A 14,932-nucleotide genomic window follows, 5' to 3' on the forward strand; every position below is an offset into this window, starting at 1 on the left:
GACAGATATGTTACACACATGGCCGAAGGCGACAGGAAAGCACGGCAGTCTTTTTAAGCACAATGGCATATGAGAAGACTTGAACAAGAGACAAGGCGTTAATCTGGAAAGTATCTAAATGTCTGTTTCACTGAAAAAAGTTGAATTCTTTTCTTATCCTTGTTTCCTTGCACCTGTCTGCATATGTGAGGGCCATGAGTGTTGACATGTAATAACTAAGTTACAAGTGTGTGGGTTAGGATTATTTGGGTTGTATTTGAAATGCATGTATGTTGTATTCATATGCATTATATATTGAGAAATGAATTTCAAATTTTCATTTTAATCGTACAAAATTAATATTTGTCTGATAACATGCTCCTTTTTTCATGTGAAACTTCTTGAAAAGGAACAAGAATAGACTTAACCTCAAGACCTATCATCTTGGCATTTTAAAAGAAAATTCTATTATTGGAAATTACATATTGTATTTTGTAAACTACCACTAATATCTATCATTTTATTTATTTTTTTTTACCTGCATTCCATTAATTTTTCTTTTTTTTTTTTTTTTTTTTTTTTTTCCTCAACTAGCTGCTCTAAAGTCGTCACAAAAATCGAACGATATATTGATCTTTCTCTTGATATACCACGAGGGCGGTAAGTTCATTTTTCCCCTTATCTATAATTTGTGAAAATTTCTTTCCTCCTTTTACTTGTATTATATTTGAAGGAATCTCCTAGTTTGTGTATGTATATAATTAATGCATTAATCACGTTGACACACTGGTTCTCATCATATACCCAAAGTTAAGCAACCTTGAGCCTGACTAGTATCAGATGAGTGACCATTTAGAAATTCTAGTTACTGTATGTGCTCTCCGCTTATCTCGGCATTGTTTCCAGACGTCCTGAGTCTTCACTTGCCACTGGTATTTAACAACGCTGACTCAGTAGAGGTGTGGTTGGAGACTGCGCAACTTTTGCCACAAAAATTCCATGTGCAGGCACCCTTACATTGGGCATCCATAGTCTGTCAAAACTGAAGGAAGCTACCATAATTAATGCATGATCACGAATACTTCCATTGTATTGTAGGGAATAATGAAAATTACAGATCATTGTAACTGATTCTGTCAATTAAGTTTGTCTGGTATTATTTTTATTTATTTTTTCTGCTTAATATATTAAATATTAGCTAATGTTTTGCAAAGTTTGCAACTTGAAATACTGGAGACTAAAATTTTAAACATTTCAAGTAACTTTTGCGTTTTGTTTGTATACAGTTAAATATTAACATCTTGTTAACATTAATACAAAATGCATTTTAAATATTTTTCCAGAAGAAAAATCAATTTGCTTGAGAAAAGGGTTTTCAGTGTCCTTTTTTTTTTTTTTTTTTTTTTTTTTTTTAACTCGGTGTCTACCCCAAACAAGGCATATTGCCACTTCGACGTAAGGAGCTACTAATTGGCACCATGCATAAGAAAGATTAAGATGTTGATTTCCGTTGCATTTGAACTTCTGCATATCAGTATAGGAAGAGGATTCCAAAATCTAGCTGTTCTGGGGAAAAGACTGTCATTAGGAAACTTGACATTTAGTGGTCTCAACAGCGAAGGGGTGTGATTTTGCTGCTAAGCAGGTTTGTTGGATATGTATGTCAAGGGGGTACAAGTACAATGAGTTCATTAAAGAGTATTCATTAAAATACTTGTAAAATATACTGTTGATAAAGTAGGACCTATTAGACCGGAGACCCTTTTTTTGGAACCCTATCCAAGAGGGAGAGGCTAGTGGTAGATGCACCAGCTTAAATGTGGCAACAGAACTCCATGGGCAAATGGTGGCTTTGTAGAAGTACAGGATACTCTCAGGTAGGAGTAGTTTTCTAGCAGGATAGAGGAAGCCCACCTTCCTTGCAACAGCCTTTGCAATGTTTTCAATGTATTTGTTCCAATTTATATTTCCTGTAAATGTTAAGTCTGAAGGAAGAATTCTCAGATAATGAGTTATTTGTTATGGATATCGTTGGTTGGAGAGGCTTCTTGCAATTGTTAAATGAGAGCAGCTTAGTCTTACTAGCATTAAATGTTATCTATTTATGTCCGCATTCCACTACGGTCTGGAGGTCATTTTCTAAGAATTCAGCCATTGTCTTGGATTTTTGTACATCTGTTCTTTCATGCATGTTAGTGTATTATATCCTCAGCAAATATACCCATCTTGGATACAATATTATTGGAGGTCATTGATGAATATCAGAAATAGCGGCTCAACTCCTGAGGCACTCTCGCATTAATGTTATGCTGCTTTGATGAATGTCCATCAATGGCAACCTGGATCCTTCTATTGTCTAAGAAGGATTTAATTATATTTAGTATTCATCCAGTTACACCATATGATTTAATTTTCATTAGCAGCTCTAAAGATAATTATCATAGCTAGGATCATCAGTTGAAATTTGAACACTTGTAAATTTGAATGAATGTAGATTTTGTCTTGAATTATTAGACTCGATTGTAAAAGAATGTATGAACAGATTTTGTTGTGCTGAATAAGTTCATAAAAGTTAGAAAATGAAAACGTTGACTAATTTGTATTAAATGTTGATCAATTGTAGGGAACCTACTATTCAAGATGCACTAGATCTGTTTTTGAGCAGTGAAACGGTTGACTACAGATGTGAAAAATGTGATCATGATAAATCTGAGGTCTCCAAGAGAATCAACAAATTACCTCGGTGAGTTTTTTATCTCCATTTGATTGAAAAACTACAAGTATATATTAACAAATGAATTTGATTTTTTTAATCTGATTTTTCCACTTTTAACATTTCATGAATAGTGAAACAATTCAGTCCCCAGATTTCTTGAAAGCCATTTGTTGAAATCTTTCAATTTTCATTCTCCTTTTGATCCTTTTTGCAGAGTATTTATCCTGCACCTGAAACGCTACGCTTACAGTGTGACTGCTTCTCGCCACACGAAAGTGGCTCAGCTTATCTCTATTCCAAAATATCTCACCTTGGCACGTCACACATCCAAGAACCTGGAAAATCCACCTGCGATTAGTCTGTTGGCCAGGTAAGTATCTTCAATGTATTTTAGTCTTTTTTCTAACAGCTCGTCTGAGTTTCAGGTTTCAAAAGACCAACACGGGACAGATGTTGTAGTTTATTAGTTATGAATTATTTATAAACTGAAACAACACCTGATGATCTTCTCCTCAAGGCATTGTTAATGGTTTTTCAAATGAAAAACAAGATATAGACTACATTAAATACTATTTCACTGATTTTGATATCTCTGTTCTCCTGCCCAACTGTTGGACATGTCTGACAAAGCATATGAAGACATTTTTTTTATCTTTCATACAATTTTCTCATTTATGAGGAAATCTTTTAATAAAGACAAAATATTAAGAATCTCACCATATAAGTCAACTTCATTTTTTTTTTCTTATTCCCTATTCATCTCTATCTTTATATCTATACATAACTAATGGTTTTTCAATAAATATAATTTTTTTTATACCTGCAGATTCTTAGTGTTTCACGTTTATACAATTATTAGTGTAGGAACTGTTGTTTTGGGAGATTTTAACCCAATCAACAAAGTCAACCTTGACGGGACATAGTGTTCTTCCCCTAATTGGTATAAATGTAGACTTAATAAAATCATTTTTCTCAATACTTGCTACTTTGAAAAAAATTTCATAAATTAAAAAATAAGTCTGGAATTTTATTTTTTTGTAGAAATCAAACCAGTGTTCATATGGCATTTCCTTGTGATAGATATGTTTTGAAAAAATTATGTTGCTAAAACAAAATTTCTTATTTTGCAGTCCTTCAAATTTGGAAAGAGACATGACACCAAGGAGACGTCTTGACTATTCAGATTCTGGGTATGTTAACTATTTCTTGTTTTATTTATTGTAATTACATTTATTTTCAATCTGTTATATAGTAAACAGATATCATGAGAAGACAAGATCTAATATTAAGCAATCATAATTGGACGTGTATCTAACACACTTGGTGGAAGAGCATTTGCAATCAGTCAAATCAAATATCTGCTGGATAAAAAATGCATATTTGAATACTCACAAGAAATATTAGACCCCCACCATGCTGTTTGAAAATGTCGACCTCTCAAATAAAAACATAAATCACTATTAACATCCATAGATAAACCAAATATACAATTAATTTTCCAGAACTTTTCAAATTACTTTTTTTTTTTTTTTTAAATACATTTCACAAAAAAGGGATGAGATGCCATAAATTAATCTCATTAAAGTTTTGCATAGTCATAGTAAAAAAAATCAAAGCATCAGCTATCTATTGAATATGTCTTTGTTCACCATTGATAGTTAAACATTTTAACTCCTTCTTTTGCTTAGTTTTTGGACTAGCAGAGGGTTGACTATATCTGTAATGTGCTAGCTATATTTTAACTGTGACTCAACATTGTGTATGAAAGTTTCGCAAAGAAAAAAAAATTAGACTTGAACTTAACTTGAAATTATCAAAACCATCTGATTCCAAACGCAATGTCTATAGCACTCTTATGATAGTTCTCTGTGAATGTTGATTTTGCTATGGAGGCTAAGACTTCAAATGAATTATGATTGGGTTAGAGTATTTGGATGACTTTTGATTCATCAAAGAATTGTTTCCTTCCCCCTTCAACATGTTCACTTAGTGACTTTCTCTTAATTTTAACTTAGTTGAAGCTAGTTGAAAAAAGTTGAAAGCTTTTAAATCAAACTTAAAAAAAAAAAAACTTGACTGAAAAATAGTTGGCTTATCTTCAGCTTTTTATTTATATTGGATTGATGCAAGTGTTCATGCAGTTGTCACACTGACAAGTAGCATCTCAACTCACTCAGGCAAAACTAAAGTGTGTCCATTCCATCTTAAGAACCACCTAGCTCAAAGGATGTTCAACATCAATTGGAGAGGTAAGGTCTTGAAAAATGCTCCATACCCAGCTTGGTGTGACACTCTGGACAGAACACTGTGATATAGAACTTGCGTCGAGAAGCTTCACAAGAAGCTGCCGATGCACAACAGCCTGCTCACGACTTTGGTTAACAGCTTTTGGGAGCTGAGACACAGACACTAAGCTGTGCTACTCAACTGCAGAATACGGCGCAGCAACATGAGCTCGTTCAGCTTTGCTGGAACTTCTTCCTTTGCAGCACGACTCTGAACTCCCCCAGAAAGAGTAACACTCAACCAAGCCCAGTCAAAGGTTGCCCTAACACAGGACAACCTGCACAAGTGGGGCTATGGATAGGACACTCAGTGTCTCTATGGCACTGACGTTCAGACTATCGCACATATCCTCACTGTCTCCTAAACTAGGTATATTTGATGCAGACCTGAGGATCACCTCAGACACTGTCAGATGATGGACCTCAAGATGTAGTGAAATGCTTTAATGATGAGCTTAATTTTCCTTTTTCTTTTTTTAACCAAGATTATAAAATCACCAATGAAACAATACGTCAACTCTTTCTTCCTCCAGATTGAGGAATTTGTTGCCCCTGATAGATAATAAAATTGCTGATAAAACTATTCGTTATGAACAAATAATACCATTGTGTTTATTCAGTTTAAATTTATTTGATAAAAGAAAACTGGTTGGCATTTTGAAGTTAACTTAGAGTGGAAAATCGAATGTTACAGAAATTCTTCCTTCATGAAATCCATTTTGCTTATTTTTTATCTTTTTTTATTTATTTTTTAAGCAGCAATAAGACGCCTTCATTTCCAAAAACGAAAGATTGTGTTGATAAATCTGATGATATTGGTATAGTACCTTTGTTAGCATCTGTTGAAGATCATTTAACAAAGCAAGATGAAAGTCCACTCTGTACAAATGGCAACACCACTTTGACCAATGGGGATCTACAAAGACTCGAGGATGATTTGAGTATGACACCCTCATCTGATGAAAATCAAGTGACAAAACCAGTTGAAAGTCCACCCTATGCAAACACTACCTTGACTAATGGGGATCTACAAATGGTAGGTTAAAAATTGCTGCTGTGAATCATTCTGTGAGCTTGTCACTTCTAGAGACGAGTTAATTTAAATCTCGTACAGGGCAAAAATATTTTTAGGTTCTTCATTATTGTAGCAAAACTTGAAAATTAAGATATTCAATTTCAAGTAAAACTAATAATATCTACTAAATTCTCACAGTAATGAACTTATCTAAAAGTTACGAAAAAAAAACAAGGTAAAAAAAATTAAGTTTTCAAAGACAATTAGCAGAAAATTGAGTTTTGTAAAAAAAAAAAATAAATAAATAAATAAAACAGTTCTAATTGTTACAAAAGGGAGGTAAATGTTTTCTGAAAACTGACAATCTTCATCCAATTTAATAAAACTTTATTTTTGCTAATTGTCTTTGAAAACTGTTTTTATTAATTTTCTACTTAATTGTTTTTCATAATTTTAGAATATTTTCATTACTGCAGCATGACAATTCAGTAGATACTCTTGGTTTCACTTGAAATTCAATATTGCAATTTTTTTAATTTTGCTACGTTAAAAAACTACCCTGGTGTCTAACTGTCCCGTGGGGAGGCATAGTAAATAGGTACAATAACAAACCTATTTTTATTTCGAAATTTTTATTTAATTCACTCTGATTTAATGGTTACTCTGGTTTCAAAGCCAGTTGTCTCAAATTACAATATTAGATTATTATAATAAAAGATTGTCTTTTTCTCTCTCTTCAAATTTACAAACTTGTTCAAAAATACATTTGAGTTTAGTGGCTTAGATAAACCTTGACAGCAATAAATTCTTATGTGCCAAATTTCTTTAAAGAGGTAATTTAAAATGAACATTTTTATTTTATTTTCTTATAGGCAAACGGCAAAGATTCCGAAAACTCTCAAATCTTTACAGATCTCCTAAAGGAATCAGCAGATTCAAATACAGTTGTACGTTTATTTTTTATTTATTTATTTTATTTTATTTTTTTTTTTGAGAATTGTCAAATTTTAAATGAAAAATCTTTTTGTGAATAAATTGACTTTTAACCCTTTATGACCTGAATTATGATATAATTTTTAAAAACAATTGTTAATTTTAGTTAGTTTAAAATGTAATGATACTATGATTGTCTTCAAATTGGAAAAATTATGAAGTTCAATAGTTAAACTACTACTGAGAATTTTTGCATTTCATAAAACTTACCTTGAAAGTGTTTGACAACAAAATTCTTCACTCTAAGACAGATGGCTTACATACTGAATGTAAGCAGTAGACAGTTGCAATCTGGAGGTAACTCGTATCTACTCAAATACTGAATACGTACAAGGCGTGTTTGAATCAATTCCCATTTTATTTATGATTAAACATATTAGTTCAACCTGGTCATAAAGTGTTAATGAAAGGGTTTTCTCATTAATCTTAGAGTAATTAAACTGCTATATTAGCCAACATAATTTTTTTTTTTTTTTTTTTCAATATCCACAAATCTGATATAAGACCATTGTTAACCATTTTATAAGTGTATTTAGATATGAAAATAATAAAACCTGAAGTATTTTGAAATTTAACAAATATCTATAGCTTGATATTCTATATAAATGTTTAACTTGCATGCAAATTGGAGTATTTCTGTTGTACTTTGAAAAATCTTATGTGATTGATAAAATTTTACTGTCAAAAAAAAAATTATTTTGAAAAATACATTAAAAAAATTTCATAAAGTTATACAATGATAAATAACAAAATTGAGATAAAACAAACAAAAGTATAAGTGTTTCATCATTTACTGCATTGATTCTCCCGTCCTTTTCACTTTTAAATCTGTTATTGACAGCTGGTATTAGCTTTGCTATCATAGCAACTGGAATTTTTACTGCTTGCCAAAGTTCATACTTCCTAAGTAAGAATCTATGATTAGAACAAATATCTTCTGTTTTTTTAGTTAATATTGTTTTCTTGAAATTCAGTGGCTCTAAATATAAACTACTGACAAGTGGATTTCTATTATGACAAATCTTTATTTGTTAGAAGTCTGTGTCTGTTTGAGACTTTTTTCTCTGAATTCCATCCTGACATACTTTTCTTGATTCTTTTAGTGGATTAAAATTTGCAAAACTCATGTCTAGGAAATTGGCGCTTCTACACTATCCAAACAAAATTTCGGAAATCGTAATACTGAATTTCACATGAAAACAATGGTTATCTATGTACTCCTCTTATTTTTAAGATGATTATATCCAAAAATTACAAATCGATAAGGTAGAAAATTATTTATTAAAGAAAATAGAATTTGAAGAAAACGATCGCATTGTCTTATATAAGACACAGGAGATTTTAAAAGGAAGGTAATTTTCCGTTTCGATTTTTTGTTTATAAAAACAAGATGACCGCAATTTTTCACTTGCTAACATGATTAAAGTTTTTTTTCCGTTTGTTTTTTTTAACATTCAATAATATTCAGGTAATTTTAACTGCATAATTTGGAAGCTAACATTGTAATTTATTTGAATTGACAAAAAAAAAAAAAAAAAAAAACTGTAGAAACCATTGTTTTTTTATTTGAAAACTCCATTTATCGACTACATAATTTCGTTCAAAAAATTAATTTTATCTGTTCTATGATGAGTATTCTAGTGTAGATTTTTCCCAATATACAGTTTTGTTGGCTACTAATCTCCCCCTCTCTTCTGATCTACTCCTCTCTTCTGATCTACCCCTCTCTTCTGATCTACCCCGACTTTGACATTAAGGAGAGATAGGATATTTATGCATCATGCGGTGTGAAGATTTCTTACTTGCTGCTTATGTGAGTATGCCATCGTTAGAGATACAGCTTGTCAATTTAAACCTCACAAGGCATAAATATTTTTACTTTGAAAGTATTTTATTATTACTTTAATTCCCTTCAAACTGAGATGTAAACAGGTTTAGGGGTCAGTTGTATCAAATTACAATATTAAGAGCAGGTTCTTTATGTATAACCTTGTTGAAAAATATATTGAAACTGTTTGGTAGATTTAGATAAATCCTGAAACTGCAATAAAATCTTATATGCCAAATTTCTTTGTCAAGATCTAGTAATTTAAAATGCAAATCTTTATTTTCTTGTAGGCAAATGGCAAAGATTCTGAAAACTCCCAAATCTTTACAGATCTCCTAAAAGAACCAACAGATTCAGATGCAGTTGTATGTATTTTATTTTTTATTTTTGTGAAATTGTATAATACAAATTTTAGAGGAAAATTGCATAAATAAACCTGTCTGAATTAAAATATATTTATGTATTTTACAACTGAGCAATGCTGGGAAGCTTGCTAGTGTGTGTATATGACAAAATTATATTCCAAAATTCATGATGCTGACCATTTTATAATTTACGGGGTGTTTGTAGGTGTGTGTATGGAGGGGGGGTAATTAATAATCCTGCTTAAATATTATAAAGACGATGTAAAAAAAAAAAAATCCAAAACCAAAACGGAAAAAATTGCATAAATAAACCTGTGTGTAGGGGGGGGGGGGTAAACTAAAGTATAAGCGAAGTAATAAAAAAAAAAACGTTTGGTCGGGAGGAGGGATTGAACCCGGAAGCTTAGACGCGGAGGTGGAAACCAATGCCAACTACTTAACGGTCTCGACCACGAGTGAGAGTAATTAACGTGTTAAAGCTTATAAAGCTAAAAGAGGTTTGATTGACAGGATGACGCTAAATGAGGTCATCGCACGATCATTATTTTTAGTTTTCACCTCACCCCAGATGATGGTGGGAAGGGGGGAAAGCAGAGCAAAGCCGAAGAACCCAACGTTTTTTACTGTATTTATACTAAAATGGAGGACGAACCGGGGACAAAGCGAAATAGCGCGAATCTCATAAAAGTCGACGTAAATAAATCTAGAGATGACCCGCGTTCTCAAAACCTACATATTATGATATAGAACCAATATAAATAGTTGTAAGCGATAGTAACGAACCCGGGAGCGTGTGCTCGAAAAGCCTTTTGAAGATATACACGAAATGGTCACACACATTTTGCCTTTTATATATATATATATAGATTCCTTGAATTCTGAATTAAAGGAATAAATTATAAGATGGTCAACATCATGAATTTTGGAATATTGTTTTTTGTCATTTATTCACTATATTCCTCTGTAATTACATTGAGCTTCTTAAATAAGAATTGGTATATATTATAAAAAAAATATATTTCTACATCTATATATCGTCTAGAGAGTATATGCAAATTAAAAAAAACGTGAAGCATTTTGAAATTTTATTTATATCTATTTTATATAAGATACTTAATTTGCGCTCAGTGATAGTATTTTTATTGTACTTTCACAAATGTGATTGATAAAATAGATTTTACTGTCAATTTTTTTTTTTTTTTTTTTTACAGTAAATTTTACTTGTTTGTTCATTGTGAAAAAATACATATTTATAAAATAATATTAAACTAACAAAATTGAGTTAAAATAAAATGCAAGCACAGTGTTGCATCATTTACTGCACTGATACTCCTTTTTCAATTACTTTTAAGTCTGTTATTGACAGCTGATATTAGATTTGCTGTTGTAGCAACTGATAAGTTATTTGCAGCAACTTTTACTGCTTATCAGAGTTTGTATTAGATGCTAAACAGTCTACAATAAGAATAAATTCTTTTTACGCATTCCCAATTGTTTGGAATGAAAAATTAGTATTTTTTAGTTGTGGCAAAAAGCATACTAGAAACATTACACGATCATATGTAGAATATTAAACATAATCTATATATAAAGACAAAATGTGTGTGTGTGTGTGTGTGTACGCATTTTTCTGTATGTCCACAAACGGCTTTTTTCGACGGGATTCTCGGTCGGCTCACTCCTTAAAAATTTTTATATGCTGTCTAAATTATATCTATCTTTAATTTACTAGACTTTTACAAACTGTTTTCAAGATATTTTTCGATCGTCGCGTCTTTGAAAAGCAAATGATGGGGCGGGGGAAACAGAAACTGGCTTGCAGCGCAAAACTAGGTCAAACATCACGCGGCTTAACTTTCTCGCACCTGTTAATTTCGCTTTATAAACCTTAACTTAAGACACTTATCACTTCCTCTCCCCTCATGGCCGAGTTGGTTAGGTCGCAAGGTTTTTTTTTCCATTTCATTTCCACCTTTGTGTCAAGACTTCAGGGTTCAAGTCTACCTTCCTACTAAAACTTTTTTTTTTTTTTTCTCTCTTTTACACCTCCAAACACCCGGCCAAATTTTTTTTCTTATCCCCCCCCCCCCCCCCCCCACGCACACCTACAAAAACACCCTGGCAACTTCGTGTACCCCCCCACCCCAGTCTATAAATGCCAAAGTAGTACTTGCATATGGTGTCTGCATGCACTTTATCCATCATATACCAATGAATTTGCTCAACAAACTGTATAAAGCAAATTCACAGCATACTTAAACAAAATCTAAGCTCTCATATGAACCTCCCATCGCAACAAACATCCAAATTGTCAAGAGTGATAAAGAGTAAAAAAAAAAAAAAAAGAGTCCAGAAAAATTCTGATGCACATTTAAGTACACTGTAAATTTTATTCATAAACATATAAGATTCTTTGCTCTGAAATTGACCTTAAATCATAGTGTACTATGACTGATGGATCGTTTCATTTATTTATAGCTCTTGCAAGTTCTTTTTAATGTTTTAAAGATTTGAATATTGAACTTTTTACTTTAGAAATGATTCTCATAAGAATCTATCTGAACTAATAAAATATTTTTTTATATTGTTACATAGACAGGTTACATATAGACATACACACGTTTGTAAGATTCATGAAAAAACCTCGACAAAGTGCTCGATTTTAAAGAAAATGTCAAAATAAGGCTGTAATATTTATGTATATGCTGCAAATCAGAAAAACATCAGTAATGTATATTTTAAATTTGAAACAAAGCTGCTAAGTCTAAGATAAACAGGATGAAAAGAATCTGACATTGGCAACCAGATATTGTTCCCTTTTGATTCTGATTTGAAACTGACGGTACCATTTTTTTAAAATTTTCTTTTAAAGCCCACCTCTTTGAGTAGAGCACTACCTGCTACTCAATTAACGTTAATGAGGCTTGCTGTTTGTAAATAGACAACCAGCTTGAACATTGTAAAAGCGATGAGCGAGTATCATTTGCAGACACCGATCTCATGGGTCAGGTTAGAATTGCCGACTATCAACTTTTTAGGGGGGATGGCTGTTAGTCTAGCTGCACTGATGAGCTGTGAAATGGTACTGTATGTGGATGACTATATATATAATCTTTTCATTGCTTTTTTCTTATTCCAGTTTTCACATAAGGATACACCCGCAAAGGTTAATAAAGAGGAAAATGTTGAAAGTGAGAATGGTGAGTTCTTTGCCTTTCTTTGTTAGAACCAAACTTTAAAAAAAAAAAAAAAAAAAAACTTTGACCAGTAACTCCTAAACTTATTGAGTTACTTCCCTTTGGATGATGCCACTTATCAATGTTGTCAAACTGACCATGAATTTATCGATGTTGTCAAACTGACCTTGAACTTATGAATGTTGTCAAACTGACCATGAACTTATGAATGTTGTCAAACTGACCATGAACTTATCAATATTGTCAAACTGACCATGAACTTATCAATATTGTCAAACTGACCATGAACTTATCAATATTGTCAAACTGACCATGAACTTATCAATATTGTCAAACTGACCATGAACTTATCAATATTGTCAAACTGACCATGAACTTATCAATATTGTCAAACTGACCATGAACTTATCAATATTGTCAAACTGACCATGAACTTATCAATATTGTCAAACTGACCATGAACTTATCAATATTGTCAAACTGACCATGAACTTATGAATGTTGTCAAACTGACCATGAACTTATGAATGTTGTCAAACTGACCATGAACTTATGAATGTTGTCAAACTGACCATGAACTTATGAATGTTGTCAAACTGACCATGAACTTATGAATGTTGTCAAACTGACCATGAACTTATGAATGTTGTCAAACTGACCATGAACTTATCAATGTTGTCAAACTGACCATGAACTTATGAATGTTGTCAAACTGACCATGAACTTATGAATGTTGTCAAACTGACCATGAACTTATGAATGTTGTCAAACTGACCATGAATTTATAGATAACCCTCTGATCTTTACAAACTCTGCATAAAATTTTGAACGGAACCCTTTATTTAATCCAAATGGGTAGCATCCTCTTGTTCTATTAGCCATGACAGGATAGAAGTTGTATTTTTAGTGACACTTACACTGGGATTGAACCTTCAACCTCCATAGACTCTAACGTTTACAGCTTAGGACTTCTACCCAGTCCTGGCTGATGGGATGTCCTACTACTCCCCATGGATTGAATAATGAATTTCATGCAGATTCCATGTTCAACAAGATAAATTTGAAGAAGGTCAAAGATTACATTAATACTCAAGACGAGAAAAATAAAAGGGATGAATAATACAAATCAATCTAAAAGTCTAAAATATCAGAAGGTAACATTTGTGTTTAAATTTCAATTTGAAAAAAAATTTACTGTATGATAACATTAAAAATGTTTTTACTTTTTGATAAAAAATGGAGTCTTACCAGAGTTGTGCCTACCTTTTTTATATCAGATTATTTCAGCACGGTTCATAAACTTTTTTTTTTTCTAAGGGAATCGTCATTTATCAAGGTCCAGAGACCATTCGAGGATAAGGGTTAAAGTGTACAGCAGTCAAAAGAACAATATCATAGTAATCGTTAATGTAAATTTGGTAAAATTGATTTACTTAAGGGGAACAGCTCATCAAGAACTTGTTCACATTGGACTTGAAGACTGCCATATTGTAGTAAACTTGGTTCCTTTTAAAGGTTTTGAAGTCCTAAAAATAAAAATGAAGAGCTGCACCATTAGCTGGAATCTAAACTAAAACATTGATGTTCGGTCTTTGACGCATGCATATATTATGTGACATTTCTACCCCAAGGAAATAATCATTTTTCTAAATTTTAGATATACGTCCGGGGAAATGCTGATCAAGAAAATATAAACTTTGTGTTTTTGGATTTAAAAAAAATTTTATCTAGAAATGCAAACCCATGCATGGATGTTTGACATAATACAAGATGGCGCATAAGTCACTTTACTATTTAAAAAAAATTTTTTTTTTTTTTTTGTTTGATTACTTTTGTTGATTTGTGATATTTGCATGCATAAATAAATCAAAATAAAATTCCAATCTTTAAACTATGCAAAAAAAAAAATAAAGTACACATTTACAAAAACAATATTTTATCTTAAAATGGCAAAATTATTTCTGTGCCACAAAGTGACTGATGCACCAAATTGTTGTTCCCCACCCCGGGCCCCATGACGTAATCTACCCAAATACATGTCTTTGCAAACTACCTATTGTTTATTTATCTTCTGTAATACTTAAATGTCTGTTCATTTCAGGTGCGAAATACGTGAGCAGTGATGAACTTATGGGTTTGACTGATGAAGAAATGATTAATCTTGCTATTGAGAACAGCCTCACACTCGATCATTTCAGTTCAAAAACTGAAGACAATTCTTGTTGGGTACAAGATGAACAGACGAATGAAAACCCAGCATTTGTTTATAATTCTGATCCACTCAATTTAAATGTTCCGTATCAAGAAAGTACACAACCTCTATGTAAGATTTTACTTTTTTATTTTTGTTTCGAATTCAACTTAATTTAAAAAAAAAAAAAAAAAAATACAGAAAAATCTTAAACTTGTGATGGAACAAAGATGTATTTCAAAAATTGCAAATTGATCCAGTAACTTAAATCAGATTTTATTATGAAGCGAAACACTTTGATTTGCTATTTTTTATAATTATAGGGAGACAACTCAATTTGACCTATTAAGATCATAAATGGCG

At 31.8% G+C, this 14,932-nt stretch overlaps 1 protein-coding gene across 5 annotated transcripts in view; it reads left to right on the plus strand.

Annotated features, from left to right (window-relative positions):
• Nucleotides 1-14,932, plus strand: part of LOC145291909 (ubiquitin carboxyl-terminal hydrolase 37-like) — a 69,890-nt gene that overhangs the window by 44,370 nt on the left and 10,588 nt on the right. For 3 of the 5 annotated variants that reach the window (XM_080137740.1, XM_080137741.1, XM_080137742.1), the window contains exons 11-19: nt 574-639; nt 2,603-2,722; nt 2,910-3,065; nt 3,826-3,885; nt 5,737-6,016; nt 6,868-6,942; nt 9,107-9,181; nt 12,321-12,381; nt 14,480-14,701. In XM_080137740.1, the coding sequence (XP_079993866.1) occupies nt 574-639; nt 2,603-2,722; nt 2,910-3,065; nt 3,826-3,885; nt 5,737-6,016; nt 6,868-6,942; nt 9,107-9,181; nt 12,321-12,381; nt 14,480-14,701 (1,115 nt within the window). The remainder of the gene's footprint in view (nt 1-573; nt 640-2,602; nt 2,723-2,909; nt 3,066-3,825; nt 3,886-5,736; nt 6,017-6,867; nt 6,943-9,106; nt 9,182-12,320; nt 12,382-14,479; nt 14,702-14,932) is intronic. The other 2 variants (XM_080137745.1, XM_080137743.1) reach the window with 1 other exon arrangement.

This window comes from Euprymna scolopes, chromosome 13 (genome assembly GCF_053919585.1).
Source record: "Euprymna scolopes isolate OS-2025 chromosome 13, ASM5391958v1, whole genome shotgun sequence".
NCBI classification, from domain to species: domain Eukaryota; kingdom Metazoa; phylum Mollusca; class Cephalopoda; order Sepiida; family Sepiolidae; genus Euprymna; species Euprymna scolopes.